Raw genomic sequence first — 17,746 nt, 5'->3', positions numbered from 1 at the left:
GGGAAACATCAGACTGGTGACCTGTCTCCAGTGGGGTTCCGCAGGGCTCCATCTTGGGCCCTGTGCTCTTCAAAATCTTCATGAATGACTTGGATGCGGGACTGGAGAGAATACTATGCAAGTTTGCAGATGACACAAAACTGGGGGGAGCTGTTGACTCCCTTGAAGGCAGGGAGGCCGTGCAAAGAGACCTCAACAAATTAGAGGACTGGGCGATCACCAACCCTATGAAGTTCAGCGAGGGAAAGTGCTGAATTCTGCACCTGCAATGGGGTAATTCTGGATGTATGTACAGACTAGGAAATGAGACGCTGGAAAGCAATGCCAAGAAGAGGAACCTGGGGATCCTGGTTGATGGCGAGTTGAATCTGAGTCAGCAGTGCCCTGGCAGCCAGGAAGGCCAACCATGTCCTGGGAGGCATCAGGCAAAACATCACCAGCCAGTCAAGGGAGAGGATTGTCCCTCTCTGCTTTGCACTGGGGCAGCCTCACCTTGAATATTGTGTGCAGTTTTGGGCACTGCAATTTAAGAAAGATACTAAGCTCACAGAGAATGTCCAAAGGAGGGCAATGAAGATAGTGAAGGGCCTTGAGGGGAAGCCGAATGAAGAGCAGCTGAGGTCACTTGTTCTGTTCAGCCTGGAGGAGACTGAGAGACCTCACTGTGGTCTACAACTTCCTCCTGAGAGGAAGAGGATGGACAGGCACTGATCTCTTCTCTGTGGTGACCAGTGACAGGATCTGAAGAAATGGCCTGAAGCTGTTTCAGGGGAGGTTTAAGTTGGATTTTAGAAAAAGCATCTTCACCCCGAGGGTGGTTGGGCACTGGAACACGCTCCCCAGGGAAGTGCTCCCTGCACCAAACCTGTCTGAGTTCAAGAAGCATTTGGACAATACTCTTGGGCACATGGTGTGACTCTTGGGGGTGTTCTGTGCAGGACTCAATGATCCTTGTGAGTCCCTTCCAATCCAGCACATTCTGTGATTCTGTGAATCTGTGAAATTGGCCTGTTAAAACATTAGTACACTCTTGAATTACAAAACATTATATAAAAAAAAGCAAATATAGCATTTTAAAATCTTCTTGTAATTGTGAAGTGAACGGACTTTACCAAGTATCTTTGTTTTTTTTCAAGGTAGTCAGATATCTAACTTGGTTTTAAAATTTGTCAAAGTTGGATCAGTAAGTCCAGTCAGGTTTTAGGAAAGTCACTGATTCTTTTTTTAATATGATTTAAATATGAAATTCCATATGAATACAAAGATTAAATTGTTAAGTAGTGCCTTGTGGACCAAAAGCTTTTATAAGGAGATCATAGAATCACAGAATGGTTTGAGTTGGAAGAGATCTTAAAACTCACCTAGTTCCAACACCCCTGCCATGAGCAGGGACATCTTCAACTAGATCAGGTTGGTCAGGGGAACATCCAATCTGACCTTGAATGTTTCCAGGGATGGAGCACCTACTCTATTCTAGTGTTTTACTATCCTCATAAAAATATAAATATATGCTATCTATATAAAAATATCCATCATAAAAATTTTCTTCCTTATATCTACCCTCTTTTAGTTTCAAACTATTACCCCTTGTCCTATCACAACAGGCCCTACTAAAAAGTCTGTCCCTGTCCTTCTTCCAGGACCCCTTTAAGTACTGAAAGTCTGCAATGAGGTCTCCTCTGAAATCTCATGTATGAACATAAAAGTATACCAGTGTAATCTTGACTGTTCGTATTTGGGAATAAGAAAGAGCTTATCCTTTTACTCAGTTCTAGAAGAATTATTCTCAGCTCATCTGATTTGCCTGTTCAGCTGGGGGCCCTCGAAGAGATTTCACATTGACTCTCCTGGCATAGAGGAAGAGTTTGTGAGGAAGATTCAGTTCACATATGTGAATTTCATTCCCTGTCAGGGAGATTTTGCTGAAATAACTAAGTTTCATTCTGTGTATAAAGTTGTAACCTTCTTTCATTGCATTCAAAAGATAGAGATACGGGCTCAAAAGCAGATCAATTATTCACTGAATAGTACCTTGTGCGCAAACAGAAGGCATTTACCTCAAACCCTGTTGATGCATCATGTAATAAATCTGACAGTTATGGCTTTTTGTCTTATCTTTCCTTGCAGTGTTCATTAAAGTGTTTCTCACTTGTAACAGATGGTCAGAGCACAGCTTTGAAATTTGTCTGAAGATGAAGCCCTGCTGATTCCATTAAAAGTGAAGAATTTTTGTGGAGATGGAGACAAAGAGGGATTTATTTTTACCATTATGATTATTTCATACAATGTCTTCCTTTCCTTTTTGCTTGCAGGTGATGTGCCTTCAGGATTTTTTTGGTGATGATGACATTTTTATTGCATGTGGACCAGAAAAGTTCCGTTACCAGGATGACTTCTTGCTGGATGAAAGTGGTAAGAAGATGTATTTTCCAAAATTTTTACAACCAGAGTTGAGGGCAGATTTCCATATCATGCTAATTAAGCTAAAGCTGTATCACCTAAACTTATTTCCAAAATAGAATAAGTATTTTGATTCTAAATATGGAAAATAAGAGGTCTGAAAGCAACATTAAAGCTATCTGCCTATGCAGCATAAAATTTGACTTCAGCCTGTTTCAGATACCATAGGAAATAGTTATGTGTTTGGTGGAAAACTCCTTTTTTGGTAAGATCTTTCTTAGTGTTTTGGCTTTATTTGCTCTTTGAATTTGTTGTGTTTCTTGATCACAATCTCTCAGACTTCCAGCTCTTACAATTGAGAAACTTGACTGAAAAATTGTTTAGAGAGAATTTCTTTACGGTAGTATCTATTTCATAGTCATTATGTGCCTACTTGTTTAACCTCAACACTTCATCATTGGTTTTGATGCATTTATATATTCACAATTCAAGATGGTGCAATTGTATTTCTCTGACTAACCTGTGAAACTGGAGGGCTTCTCGGTTTACCTGGATCCAGACAAATGCTCCATTAGCTTGTGAGGAGAAGGCAGCAACTTGTGAAGACCTGACGTTGTGAGTTAAAGGATGACTGAAAAAAGAGGTATCTTCTGGGCAAGGGAATTACGTTTTGTATCAGACGCAGACAGAAGCAAGAACATATTCTGCCTTTCTCAAGAGGACCTCGTAATATGGAAATAAAAATCAAATAGTACCAGATCTGCTGTTTGAAGTAATGAAATTGCTGTTAGTTGCCTCCAAGGTAAAATGTACTAACTGTGGAAAAATAGCTTTATACATCTTTAGGATGGAAATTAGAAAGGTAAGGAAGACATTTGAGCAGTAGAGGAGTTTCCCAGGTGGCTATGTGGCCAGCATGGCAGTCCTTGCCTTTGATGAGAGGAGGGTCAGGTAGCTGACTGCGTAGTCTGGATTCACTTGTGTCTCTTATCTAAAAGATGACATTTTGTCAGTGTCTCCTCACAGTGAATCCTGCGGTGGTTTTTCCAGCGCTGACTCAAGAAGTGCTGACAACAGATTTGTCTAAATCCCTTTTTGAAATACATAGCTGTTTTTTGGAGGTGTCATATCAAAGTACGGACATAGCTGCTTATCTGCTATCTGCTTAGTCTTTAGTTGTCTGACATATCAGCATCTTTTTGAGTAAGCACTAACTCTCTCTAAAACTCTGGTGCTTAAAATCATGTTATACTGAGCTTAAAAAAAAAAAAAGAAAAGCTGAAAGGCTGAAAATACAACTTGTATGATCTATTTTTAGTAGTGTTTGCTTTTCTACTAGGTAAAGATTCAGTGAACATTTATTGTTTTTACTGAAGGAGTGAAGAAAAGAGAGAAAATCAGATTCCAGTCTATGTCTCTAATTGCTTTGAGAAGTGTACGTCAACTTTGCTCTCTCTTTCTTGGGAGGTTTGGTATCAGAGAACTTGTTAGCTGATGTACTAACTGATATACATTTAGTCAGCCTCCTCTGAGGTTGGACCAAGAGTTGGGGAATTACAAAAAAAAAAAAAAAAAAGAGTTTAAACTTGTTTGCCTGGTAAATTAAATTTGTGTGATCGTAGTGTGTTGTTAATCTAAGAACATTACAATAATTAGGAAGTGCTGTCCAACTATGCAAGTCTTGTAAAGCCTGTCTCTTTTTCCCTGAAAAGCAACTTGAAGCAATACTCTGCTAGTCTGTCACTACGTCCCTCCAGTATTTCTGTTTCAGCCGGATGATGAGAATAACAGTTTAAGTGTTGCAGCTGGAGGAGCAAAGAATAGCAAAATTAAAAAGTGGGAAAGAAAAGGAGAGATAATAAATACGTAAACAATCAGGGTCCTGGGCTTTTGGGAATTACTTCTCAGGGAGGAAGAATGCCCTTGTTTTGTGGTCTGGGTTCAGAACTCCTGATACTAGAGGCGAGCAAGAGACAAAGTTTCTGGGATTGGAAAACCTGTTCTGGGATTCCTTTTAGCTAACATTAGGTATCAAGAGAGTAGGTACCTGCAACTGAGCCATTCACAGTAGGTTTCTTTCCCAGTAAATAAAACTTAGATCTATTGACATGATAGATGGCAGATGTTTGATCAACTCAGTTGAAAATGTATGTTTCAAACAGTTCATGTGAATTATGCTCCAGAAATGTCTGGTTTGCTTTTGTAAAGGCATCTATATGCCTGATTTACCTGTTTTTATTTACACTGTATGTCTCTAAATTTGCTGAAAAAAACTTTTAGGATGAGATTAATTCCACCCTATCAGAAATGAAAAGTCAAAGGCTCATCAGTCTGCATTATCTCTAGTCATCTTTCTTTATTCTGCTCCAGTGGCTTGCTCTTGCCAATGGATAACACCTTCTAAATAGAGTCAGAAATTTAGAAAAGCCAGCCTACAAGTTAGTGAACAATCTCCCCATGTAAGTGTGGGATTACCACTCCCCATCTCATTTCTGACATGCTTGTCTAATAAACCCCTTTAATGCCTATGATGAGGGGGAATCTGTAGCCTCCAGTGATGTTCTGTGCCAGTGGTGAACCCTTCTCACTGTTTTTTGGCTATCTTGGCCCAGATTCCCTTGCTATAAATGAAACTCATTACTACTTTTCTTATCTCCTGTGAACATGGGAAACAGATGATTCCTTTCTCTTTGAAAAGATCTGTGGGCTTCCAAGAGCCTCATCAATTTTCTTTTCTTTGGCTGAACAATTAGTTCAACTTTTCTTTGCTTTGACTTCAGGCTCAAACCTGTCCTTGAAGAAGGGTGTGTGTTCCTTCTTTATATCATCTTCCTTCTCTGTTTTATGTCTTTCGGGAAGAGGCATTACATATCCCCTTGGCAATCAGTTTAAAAAAGTCAGTCAATTAGAGATCCATCAAAGAGAAAAGACAAGCAGTCGGCACTATACATTGCAGTTTCTTCTCTGCCTTGATGTACAGATGGTTTTCATATTAAAAACACTGTTTATTGCATGAAATGCAGGAACCATAGGCACTACCCCCATTGTAATTCCTAGCAATCATCTCCATATCTTACCTTATCAGTAGATATGACAGCCACAGACACTTCCATCAAGAAAACTGCAAATGGGACGTGAAGATGCATGTGAGTGGGCATAAAATTAAGAAATAAATACTTCTGGTTTGTCAAGCATCAGTAGTGATGCTATTTTTGTAGAAAGTTTATGTGGGAAGTGTAAGCACAAAAGTATTATTTTAATGAAGGACACATGACATCAGCCACCTTGTAAGAAGAAAAATTCCTCGTTGTAGAGTATGGCAGTGGCTGCTTCAGGCATTGTTAACTTGCAGTTTTGGAAACTTTCCCAAAAATCACGTTTTCTTTAGCTGATGGTTGTTCAGTTTTCAAAGAGGCCAGAGGATGGTTTTCTATAGACTTCAGCTGTGTCTTGGCCGAGATTAGGGTCTAAGGGCCACGCTCACAAAAATATTTGCAATCAGCTATAATTTAGGCACCTAAATAGGATTTGGCAATATAAATAACTCATGAGATTGGCCCTAAATGAGAACATTTCCTTGGCTTATACATGTATTTCTTTCTTAGCACTGTAAAATAAGGGAGTTTTTGAGACTGGCAATATCAGGCTTAGATTTTTAAAAATAATTAATTTTTATGTTCAGTTGATGTTGGCTGAGTGCTTTGGAAGCTTAAGAGTTGCACAAACCTAAGTACGGCAGACTTCATCGCATTCTGAGATGCATCATATATACAAAAGCTGCAGTCTCAGCTGGCCAAAGCAAGTGTCTCTGCCTCCAAGTAAAGTGTAACTAATATAGAATGTCTGGACGTGAAAACAACTGCAGATTGCTTGTCCAAAGCACATATTACTGTGATGGAAACAATGATGAGAATTACTCTATTTTAGGGGGAAATTAAGACTGGAATCTTTGAAACCTAATTTCACTTTGCTGGCCTGTGTTAGTCCTCTGCTCAGCATCTCTGTGCCAAGCAGTGTTACTGCTTCATCTTGCCAGCAGCAGACAACTTGCCAGGAAAATCTGAGTCCTGTGGTGTCCACACACATGTGTGTACGCATGGAGGCATGCACACGCATCTGATCCAATAACCATGGTTAAGGTCAGGAGTATCATGTTTATCCCTGCTAATAACTGTCATATTACTCTAACTTTCATTAATCTGTCTTTCCTGAAAGAGGGAGGAAGGGGAAATAAGTTATAGTCCTCGTCTACTCTGATTTATAGGACAGAGACTGATGTGCTAAGCAGCTTTTGGCTGGACTTAGGAGTGGAGAGCATGCTGGCTGACTTACTCTGCCCTCTTCAAAAACTCGTGCTTTGGCAATTGGAAAGTAGTGGTGGGTTCTGGGGACTTTGAGATATAACTTTGCTTTCAACAGAGGCATAAATACAAAGTGTTCCACTGCTGTGTGATATTTTCAAATGTCAACAACTTCTTGGCCTTGGAGACAGATATTCTGTGTATGAGGCAGAAACAAACTAAGGCAGGAGGGACCAGTGCTCTGGCTGCATGTACCATTTAGACTAATGGTTCAGAAAGGGTAGAAGAAAAGAAGTTGTTCTTCTGGTGGATTTGCATCCAATGCCTCCTTTATTTTCCTACTCCGGGACCTCCATTTTCATCTCTGCCCTTTCATTGGGCTGCAGACAATTGGCAGAGTACTCTCAGCTCCCTCCCATTCAGCACATCACTACTTGTCCTCATTTCCTTCCTGACAATAATGACATTAACAGGGTCTCTCATTCATCCAGAATTGTGACAGTTTCACAACTTTCTGAAAAACTATATCCCCTCACTGAGACCACCCGTGTCCAGCTGTGCTGAAAGTACATCCCCTCCTCCCTTGGCCCATGTGCCCATCTCGGCTCATGCTGCATGGAAGTACTCGGCCATATGGCAGTGTAAGTGACTCACTTGTTTCTGTTGTGTTAAACTCTTAAAAGGCAAATGCTGATCTTCAGTAAAGACTCAGAACAGGCTGTTAGCGTGATCATCAGGTGGCTGTTAATATAGTATCATGTGGTGTTCATTAAATAAAATCTGTAGTAGCACTTGAGTCAAATGAGCTGTTCATATGAAAAATGCATTCACAGAACTTCAGGTTTTTTTCTGTGTAGGATTTCTCTTAATATATGCCTTTTTAATAGGTGTTCTTGATTACATAAGCCCACTTCTTTATCTATTGTCCGGAGGCTCTTTGCTTTGAATATTCTCTACCATGTGTCTCATAGGTCTACTTATGTGAGACATTGCTTCTCACTTTTCTGCTTAAGCATCTCTAGCAGGAAAGTCTGATCACTTAAATCATAAATCTTTGCTTCCACCCAGCTGGCAGATTTGTAGATATGAATAAGGACATTAGAACTTTCAAGAAGATTACATATGTGCTTTCCAGTCCAGATTTACACTGAAGTGCATCTCTCTTCTTTTCCATTCTCCATCTCCTCAGCATGCATGCATGTATATTTGCTTAGTTCTTAGTTTTCATCCACACTGCTGTGAAAAAGTTGCCTGTATGTATAACCAGAAAACATCATGATTACTTATCATGATTACTTACAACTTATAAAACAGTCTCTCATTGAAACTAGCCAAACAGTAAGACTGCAGTTAGTGCTTATTCATTCTGCTCATTGAACCAAATTGTTCTTCAATATGTTTTCTGCAGTATTTGCTTTCTCTGATGTCTGTTAAAAATAGCATGAATGAAACGCCATCCAATAAATTAGTACTGGTGGAAATTCCATTTTCATTTGCATAAGGAGGTTTGAGTGGGCATATTCCTTCAACCTTTTTCCACGGTAAGGCTCATTTGGCATATGTAAGTGCTAAAAATTTTGCATTCAAAAATATCAAGGATTTCCTCAATAAAATTTGTGTAATAATTAAATTGCATTTGTATTGGGAATTTATAATATAAAACTTCAGCTTATTTCAAATGAAAAATTGTTATTAAACATCGTCAATATGATTAACATACAAAGGATTTTAATCATAGCTAGTAACGTTATTAAATAGTAAATGACAGAGTAGACAGAATGTATTTATTGGTTTTGTATAGCTGGATATTTTTACTCTTTCATTTTATTTTTGTATTATAACTTCCTGAATTGAATCTTGCCAGGCAAACATTTAGATTGATCAAGTGGTCCAGGAGAAGATGTTTCTTACAAACATTTTAAGCTATTTTCCCTAACTGCGAACATCTCAGTTGTATATTCAGATGCAGAAAGTGCAATTTTAATGTTTCTGACCAGTTTTATAAATAAACTTTTAGTTCTGGGAAAGAAATACAGAAATTTGATAGACATAACAGGGTAGATTTTAGGACTCAAGCTCTTAGTTTGACTATCTCATATCTGTTTTTCTCATGGAAGTTGACTTATTTTGCAGCCTTTGAGCCTATTCCGCATTTGTATAATACTCCATTCTAGATCACAGGTTAGTTTTGAGCTTGTGAGTTCAGTCTTATCCTCAGAAGACGATAGCTTCCAAAATATCAGCTTCCTTTAAGTTCACTTTAGGAGAGACTTTACATTTTACTTTTCCAGTTCCAGTGATGATGGAAGTAGCAGATAGTGCCTGTATATTATAACCTCCTCCACCAAGTTGTTAAGGAGTTTGGTGACAAGCATAGAGTAGTTTAACATCTGAGATGTTTAGAAATCAGCTTTTCCATATATTTATCTATACGTTTCTTGTCTTGTTAATTAGCTGTAAAATGGAGCATACAAGTGTTAGTAATCTTGACAAGTGTGCTTGTACTTTTCACAGTTTGTAGATCATTTCCAATGCCGGAAACTGATCAATTTCTGAAACAATGTTCTATTGCAGGAGATCTTTTCGGTGAACAATATAGTCGCATTTTCTCCAATTTGTATGAGACAGCTTGGAGATGAGTAGTTCTTACAGCTAAATAGTGTTAGGATGTGCCCTGGAGACCTACCTGTTTGTTGGGTAGTGTGTTGTATCAGAGATTTTATGTTGAGATTAGACTGACTCTATTCATCGGCAACAAAATTGGACTGACTTGTTAAATTGACCATTGCAATTTTCTACTTTCCATTCTAGATAGAGACCCTATACCTGGAGTTTTGTCATGTCTTGAGGAAGCGTACATTTTTTTAATTGCCACATCTGTCCATGGGTCCTCTTATGCTGGCAAAATATTTGAAAAAGAGAAATATTATTCAAAATCCAGAGTTCATTAGCTTTTAGAAAATAAAAACATTCCGAAGGCATATGAAGAAAATATATTTATCCTTAATACTCATTAAAAGATTTTTTTTTTTAAGTCTTATTGAACACAAACTTTAGTACAGCGGCTGAGAGAGAATCAGACATAACCTGGATATCACATTTCAAAGTGATAAAATCAGAAAGTGGAATACATCAGTGATAGGTATTCATGTTTATATACTACACATTCAGTGAGATGCTGTGTATACAGACACAAATATATCAAGTATAAAGGCCAGTAGAAGACTTCTATATAAAGGCTGTGTCGTTCTGCTCTGCAAAACCTCACTACATAGGCTTCAATGGTGGTTCAGTGCTGTTATTTTCAAAATGCAACCTACAGAAATTTCACATTGAAAACCTCGAGAGCCTTACCTGACAGTTCAGGTTGCTTCTGTGAACAGTCACCTTTGAATAAACTTATTTTCATAGCATAGTTCCCTGCAGGAGAGCTGGATGCTAATAATATGCATAAAGTAATATAAGGCTGAGTAATCTTTAGGAAGTCTCATGTTGCCATGGAATTGAATACCCGTAGGTGGTAGGTCATGGAGTTCTGATTTGGATTCTTTTATTCTTCAGTCAGAGCTTTTAAAATTTTGTTCCAGAGGAATTGTAATACTTTTTTTTTCCCTTTCGTTTTGGAAGAAAATTTTCTAGGGACTTAAAATTTATTGAAGCAAGAAGGGGGCTAACATGAGATTTCATTCTTTCAACTGAGGAATCTGGGTCAAGGAAAGTTTTTGGAAGATTGATAATTATTCCTTATAGAGTGGAGAGTGGTTAGAAGACAAACAAATTTAAATGCTTTGTGTTTCCTGTTACTCTGGAATAGAAAAGAGAATTTTTTTCACAGCTACTTAGAACTGTTAAGATTGTCTAGCAAAAAAAGGAAGACAACTTACAGAGCAAGGCAGTTTCTGATGAGGACACCGCATTCAGGAAGAAAAAAAAATCCTGGGAGAGAACAAATGTATGAAGCTTTATACAAATTATTTATGTCTTTAACTTTACATGTTCTTTCTGTTCTTCAGACACGTACTGACATCTACAGAATAAGTGACTTGTTTTTGCATAGCAGTTGCTCTTCTACAGGTCTGTAAGATAGGCTGTATTGTTTTCTGCTTAGAAAAATGTAAATTGGGAAACCATGGGAAATACACAACAAGGAGTAGAACTTTGGGATGAAATAAATTGCTTGAAATTGTCATTATAAATAGAATTTTTAAATTAATACTTAAGCATTTAATAATAAGGACAAACCTACATAAATAAGATAGGATTGATATTTTTTTCAAATCTCTTTGGGGAGCACCTCTCCCTTGAGGTTCCGGTGGAAGTCTACTGAAATCATAGCTCAGACTAAATGCAGACAGATACCCATGTAGTTTTTACCAGTGGGAGAAATACTAAAATATTATGAGATGTGTTAAACTTCCTAGATGTATATTGCAGACAAAATGCTACTAATGCTAACTGGGAATGTTTATTGATTTAGACTTAGTGCTGTTAATAATAATGATATTACAAAAAGCTGTCTTATAAAGAACATTAGATGTTGTAATCATATATTGATTTCATAGTCCCATAGTCCCATTTGCCAAAATTATACTGATTTTGAGTAAAGGTTTTAGCCAGATGTGGAGATGGAGAAAAAAACAACAAACAAGAAACCATAACAAACAAAACACCAGAACTGAAGCCATGTACAGTGTAGTAATGACAGATCTACTATTTCAATTTTTTTGCCTGTATATTCAGCACAAAATGAAATATATCATGAAGGAAAAGCCCCCTGTCTAATCAGAATCTTTGGAGAAATTGAACTTATATTAAGTCAGTTATAAAACTCATTATGTACAAGTAAAACCTGTCACTGCTGAGGAAAAAACAAGTTCATATATGCTATTAAGATAGTAACAGGATTCAATGCTTTGCACCTTTCTGTAAAGCAAAAATCCTGATATTAGTAAAGCTTGTCTGACATTTTTTTATTGATCTGATTTTCCATATTGAATAAAAATAGTCTCCTAGAGTTTTCAGAGAGAACATCAGCCTGTGAATAAACTCATGTGTAAACTTCAAAACACTCCTTTGACCAATCTCAGAAGTATGCTGTGATATACAGAATGAAAGATGACTTCATGGGCTGTTTCCAACCTAACATGCATTTCCAATCTGCAATTATTTAAACTTTCTCAGAAAAAGAAATGTCACTAGGACTTTACACACCTCAGTAAGTGTTGTGGTATTAGCAGATGTTCTTAGTAAAGCCACATTTTCCAGATATGCCACTATTAGTCTATTGCAAGGATGACTCAGCCTGTTTACTTTAGTTTTATCTAAATAATTATAGTAAAATTTAATTGCCTGAACCAGATAGCATTCAAGGAGAACCCATTAATATTAGAGGCAAAAGTTGCCTAGGGATTTTTGAGTTAGAGATGGTCCTGGAGTCCTTGACATTTTTTAACTTGGGAGGCTAATTTCAGGTTTTTCTGTTGATAGGTAGAGCAATGTTGCGGTAAGTCCAGAGGTACCACTGTGGAGGTTGAAGAAGCAAAAATGTGGGTGGGCTGGCAGTTGTATGTTCTTTTGGATGGCAAGTGGGTTTTCTTGCCCATGTTGCAACATAGTTCATGGTGTGAGGCGTGTGTGTGTCCAGGTGTGAATATTGATTTAACATCCGCATATAAAAACGCTTTGCTTCAGTAAGATTGTTGTATTTAATTGTTTGGTGCATGTGGATTTTGTCTGTAAAAAGTAACTGTTGAGGAGCTCTGTATTGTAGTAAGTTTGAATCTCCAGTTTTGCCTTTTTTTCCTGTAGAATTTGTAGATTCCTTAGGCTCTTGTTGGTTTGATATTTCTCTTATGTTGCAGCTCAATATTTTTTCTTGTATATGTGAAAATTTGATAAAAACCATCCCAAATCATTAGTATTTGACGTTAACGGCGTTCTTTTCTTGGTGGGGGGAAGGGACTGCCAGTCCTGTTGTTATTTTAAAAAGCCTTTACAATACCAGCTGGTTTTATTTCTTCAGACAACATCAGTTTATAGTTTTGTTCTTTAAAAATTGCTGCCTGCTAACTTTCAATACTCCTATTACAGGCAGATTTGAGGCACTAACTAGACAAAAATCAGTCTGTAATATTTTTAATTCCTTGGGGTATGTTAAATAACTTAATTTGCTGCAAGAGATCCAGCGCGTGCCTCTTTAACTTTCTTTAAAACCAAAACTACTGCAGCAGACACTTACATAACAGCTTGTGTTCAAATTGAACAAAGATAGGGCTTTTATAACTTCTCTATTTTCTTCCTCAAAGTTTCGAATTTTTCATCTCCTTTTCCTACTCATTACAACCAATCCACACCTACTTACATGTCCCTGCCAACCAAACCCAAATGCATACCAGGTACACAGGTTAGAATTTAGAGTAATTGCATTATTTAGGGAAGTGCGTGATCGGCACTTGGTCGGTTGGTCTGGAGTTGGATACAGCTTTTCATAGGAAGGTCAGAGGCATGGCATAAAAAGAGCCTACAGCAACCCTCTCAACCCCCTGGTGTCATAATTACACTGGTTTAGATGGATGTATGGATGATGTTTGGTAAAGGACAGGATAAGAGGAAAACCTGCAAGAAATGTACAGACATGTAACAGTAGTTTCATAGTAAGCATTGTAGGTACATAGGAAGGTAGCACAGAACAGCCAGCATTTCTGACAGGATTCCAAGATGCCTGATATTCTTACCATGGGAAAATCTTTAATTAGCCTAAAACCTTACACATTGATTGAGCTATATTAGGTACCAAAACCAATGACTTCCTGGTAGGCTAAAATAGTCTGATTTTTACTGGCACTGGTCCACATTTTCTGCCTCCAAAACAAGTGTCCTGATATTTTGCTTGCAGGAATGCAAGAAATATGAAACTGAAGAAGTAAGATGGTGTATGTGTCTACAGTCTAGTAAGTAAGGACATGCATCAGGGAGAAAAAGCACTTCCATTCATCTCATTCCTTCTTAGCATAGTTTGCAGTATTTGTGTCCACCATCATTTAAAAGCAAAAGATATACAGACAATCAATTGTAATCTGTTTAATTTAGTGTCCTAATTGCCAGGTAAAGTAATGAAGCACCTCTTCAGGTGCTCTTGATTACTAGTCACCTGGGTGGACCACAATCTTGGGAATCTGTTTTGCATCTGTAAAACCACTTCAAGAGTGATGGAACCTTAAACTTTGGAAATGACAATCCAGCCCCAGCAAACTTCATGCTTATGCAAGTCTCATCCTTAAACCGAAATACGATAGTCATAGCTCCTTAATTAAACCAGTATTTTCAATCTTGTGTTTATAGGTATTTTTTTTCCTATTGTCAGTGAACTTAGACATTTCATATAGATTAAGTAAACAGTGATCTTCAGTTAGTATAATGCCTGATTTTTTTATCGAAGCTCCGTGGATAGTTACTTATTGAAATGATACTGCTACAGTTGAATGTAGGTGAGGTTTCCTTTTTAAAGCACAAAAATAGTCTCCATTAAACTACAGGCACGTATTTTGGGAGTTTTTGCCTTTGGGGGACAGTGTTGCCTGCATAGTATAGGGCAGTAGCCTTTTCTCTTCCAGCAAAACAGTAACGTGGGAGATTTCAAGAAGTGCTCATGTTCTCATAACTCATGTTTCAAATTATTGGTTTTAAAACAACTCATATTGTTTTTGTTGCTGTCCCAGAACATTGACATACTGTCAGCTTTTTTACTTTATCATTAGAGCATATAAGGACACACCTCTTCCAAGCTCTGAAATGTATGGCAATAGACCAACTTTGCGATAAATGTTCAAGAAATAGAATAGAATAGGTCAGTAAGAAGGATGCGAACATTCCTGCTTTCCTGAGAGACCACCCTTATGAAAAAATGTTTTCTACTTATATGGTAAGTTTGGAAAAAAAGTCACTTGTGGATATAATTTGATAAAGAATGTCCATGATGAATAAGGTCATGTTAGTGTGTTGGTTATGACAGAGATTTCAGATGAGTAGTTTCTCTCTTTAACAGATAACAGAGAAAACTTCTAAATGCACTTACCTTATAAGCATATAATGGATACTTTCTGAATGAGATTAGAACATAATTCTCCCTTAAATGACCCAGAAGTCTCTAAAGAGAACCTGCCTTTGTTCTGAACAGTTCCTAATGTTATCTGCACTTCCACAAGTATTCTTACCTTTGGTGGCCAGGTTCCACCATGTTTTCCAGAACTTTCTTTTCCTGTCCTCCCACAGACATATGAAATAGACTTCCTGGACTGACCCATAAGACTTCTGTCTCACATCTTTCTTCAGTGATACTACTTACCTTTCTTCTGGTAAACCTCATGATGCAGTTAGGTGGGTGGGCAATGGGAAATAATTGGTGCTTACCATGAGGGGAAATTCTCTCTCTCCTTCTTTTTAAATAATGTACATGAACATTTCACAAAACTATTGAAAGCTGCTTCCTTGTCTTTATCTCCCCTTTAGGAAATATTTCATGATGCTACATCGAGTTCATGTCATCCTTTTTAATGACAAAGATACTTCAAAATATCATTATTCACCATTCTATACAAATTCAGGCAAACAGCAGTATTTAAATTAGACACTGGCTTCTTGATGTCTGTGTTTTTCATTTCTGGCTGACATGAAACTTTTTAATCCTAGCATCATATAATAGTTCATGTTGGAAAGCTATTTTAAAGGTCATCTAGTCCAATACCCTCCCACCAATGATCAGGGACATCTTCAAACTAGATTAGGTTGCTCAGAGCCCAGTCCAACCTAAACTTGGGTGGAGGATCTACCACCTCTCTGAGTAACATGTTACAGGGTTTCCCCATTCTCATTGTAAAAAAATTATTCATTGTATTTAGTCTAAATATACCTTTTTTTAGTTTAAAGTCATAACCCTTGTCTGTATTTCTAGATGGTTCTGTCTAGCCATCCTAATACTTTCCTACTGATAAATTCTTCACAACAAAGATTGCACACTTTTGTGGGTGTGGTTAGCACCTCCTATATATGGGAACAACTTCAGTAAACTAGTAGGCATCTGGATTTTGACGTTATTCTTGGGTATAGTGTGGTGAGATCTGACATAGCAACTGTGCATACACTGAGAACAAGAGATGGGAGAGGAAAAAAAGATCCTCAGCCCAAAACGTGAGTTTTAACAGTTTGAGTGCATTCTTCCTACTGCAGCATACACTTGCTGTGCATTTATCATTAGAAGTAGCATTGCTGTCAGGTCTCCCGCTTGGAAAGAGTTTAGATGCCACATATTGTGTGTATTAGAAGTGCCTAACTAGGCAGAATATGTGACTGCCAGCATTGCTAGTCTAGTTGAAGTTGGCCTCATTTTCTTTAAAGTTGCCTGTGATCTGCAAACCCAGTAATGAAGAAGGAAAAATGAAATTAATGAAACAGTATTATGTATCTCCTGGGTATTTCAAAGCCACAGAGCACTAATTAAAATCTCAGACTTAAATATCTGATCCTTGGGGGTGTAAAACAATGCATAGGTTAGCTAGAAACCATAACTTCACAGATAAACGGGAAAACTGAAAACATAATTGTCTGGGGCCAGTTAAACTGGGTGTTAGAAGAATTTTATTTATGTAGATGTTGGTTTATACATCTTAAAACTCTTGCTTATTTTTCCAGTATTTACATATATTATCTGTGCTGTTATATACTTCAGCTGTAACATGCCAAAAGATTATCAAATGTGATACAGCAGTTCCTGGTTTGCTTTAGGCACAGTGTTGAAGCTGTGCCACCCTTCCACAAGGAAAGCGGTCTCATCTTTGATGGCTCACCTTGTCACAGGATGGGGGATAATACATATTGTTTAGAAATATTGGTGAAAAGCCATTGGAGCTGCATATTCAAGAACTTTAATTCTAAAAATTTTTGGCCTGCCTTCTCTATCTTCAAAGTTTCTCCAAAGGAATCAATTAGTTCACACATGTTTTCCTCTACCCTCATGTTGTAAGCATCTGAGTGGTAGTGCGTGGTCTGTGACAGAGAAAGGCAGGAATAGAAATTATGTGTGGAAATAGCTAAAATTGGACTATTGTAAGAGTAGAGACAGTATAAGGAAAGAAGTAAAAATACCTTCTGGATAGACATATGCGTGTATGAGTACACAAATGGGAACACTGAACCACACGGGCAGTGGGCAGAAGATATAGAGGAGATGGATCCTTCATGATACAGGCAGGATCTTCACAAAGTATCTCTTTAAGGTTTGAAGACTTTTAAAGAAGGCTTTTATTCACATGAAAACACTTCTAGAGGTTTGTATTTTTGCCATACCTTTGTTTTTCTTCATAACTGTGTAAATCAAAATAAAACTTCACTTGATCAGTGAGAAGTTTTACGGAATCAGTTTGTTTGGGGGAAGTTCCAGTCCTGCTTGCTCTGGTTTCTTCAACCTGACAAATAAACTTTCCCCTAACCTGCTCCAATTTTTTGAGAACGAGTTGAGGACTTATAAATTGGGTGAGTCATTCTGAGGACAGACAATAAACATGGAAGATTTCAATCCATAGTTAAAGTGTTCATGAAGATTTATAAGCAACTGGTAAACAACATTTTATAATGGGAGGTATAAAGCAGCTTCAACTGTAACATTGAACTGAATGTTCAGTTGAAGTGAATTGTAATATTCCACTTAATATAATCTCAATAATGTGTTTTGCAGTAGAAAAGAGGGCTCATGATGTGGTGTAGGCAACATTATACACGTGAGCTCTGAAGAAACAAAAGTTCTTGGCACCAAATATCTTACCTTTTCAATGTGGCAATATGCTAAAAATGAGTCACAAAAGAGAATAATTTGGTGTTTCTTTGTACATCTCTTGACATGCACTTCAGCAAAAGTACAAAATTTTTAAATTGCTGTTTTATTTTAAAAAATTATCCTAAATAATGGTACTAATTACCAGGGCAAGAAAAGTATTGCATGTTTTACATTGGGATGTAAGTAAAGTATCGTGTCTGGATAATGATGCAAATGT

General features: G+C 37.5%; 1 protein-coding gene across 3 annotated transcripts in view; it reads left to right on the top strand.

The window, feature by feature from the left end:
- Positions 1 to 17,746, top strand: part of DCLK1 (doublecortin like kinase 1) — a 241,751-nt gene that overhangs the window by 120,400 nt on the left and 103,605 nt on the right. For all 3 annotated transcript variants that reach the window (XM_050332448.1, XM_050332449.1, XM_050332451.1), the window contains exon 4: positions 2,313 to 2,412. In XM_050332448.1, the coding sequence (XP_050188405.1) occupies positions 2,313 to 2,412 (100 nt within the window). The remainder of the gene's footprint in view (positions 1 to 2,312; positions 2,413 to 17,746) is intronic.

The sequence above is a fragment of the Myiozetetes cayanensis genome, unplaced genomic scaffold, assembly GCF_022539395.1.
Source record: "Myiozetetes cayanensis isolate MyiCay16 unplaced genomic scaffold, myiCay2020 scf5-8, whole genome shotgun sequence".
Lineage (NCBI taxonomy): Eukaryota > Metazoa > Chordata > Aves > Passeriformes > Tyrannidae > Myiozetetes > Myiozetetes cayanensis.
Note: the sequence above shows the minus strand (reverse complement) of the source record. Positions and strands in the feature narration are given on the sequence as shown.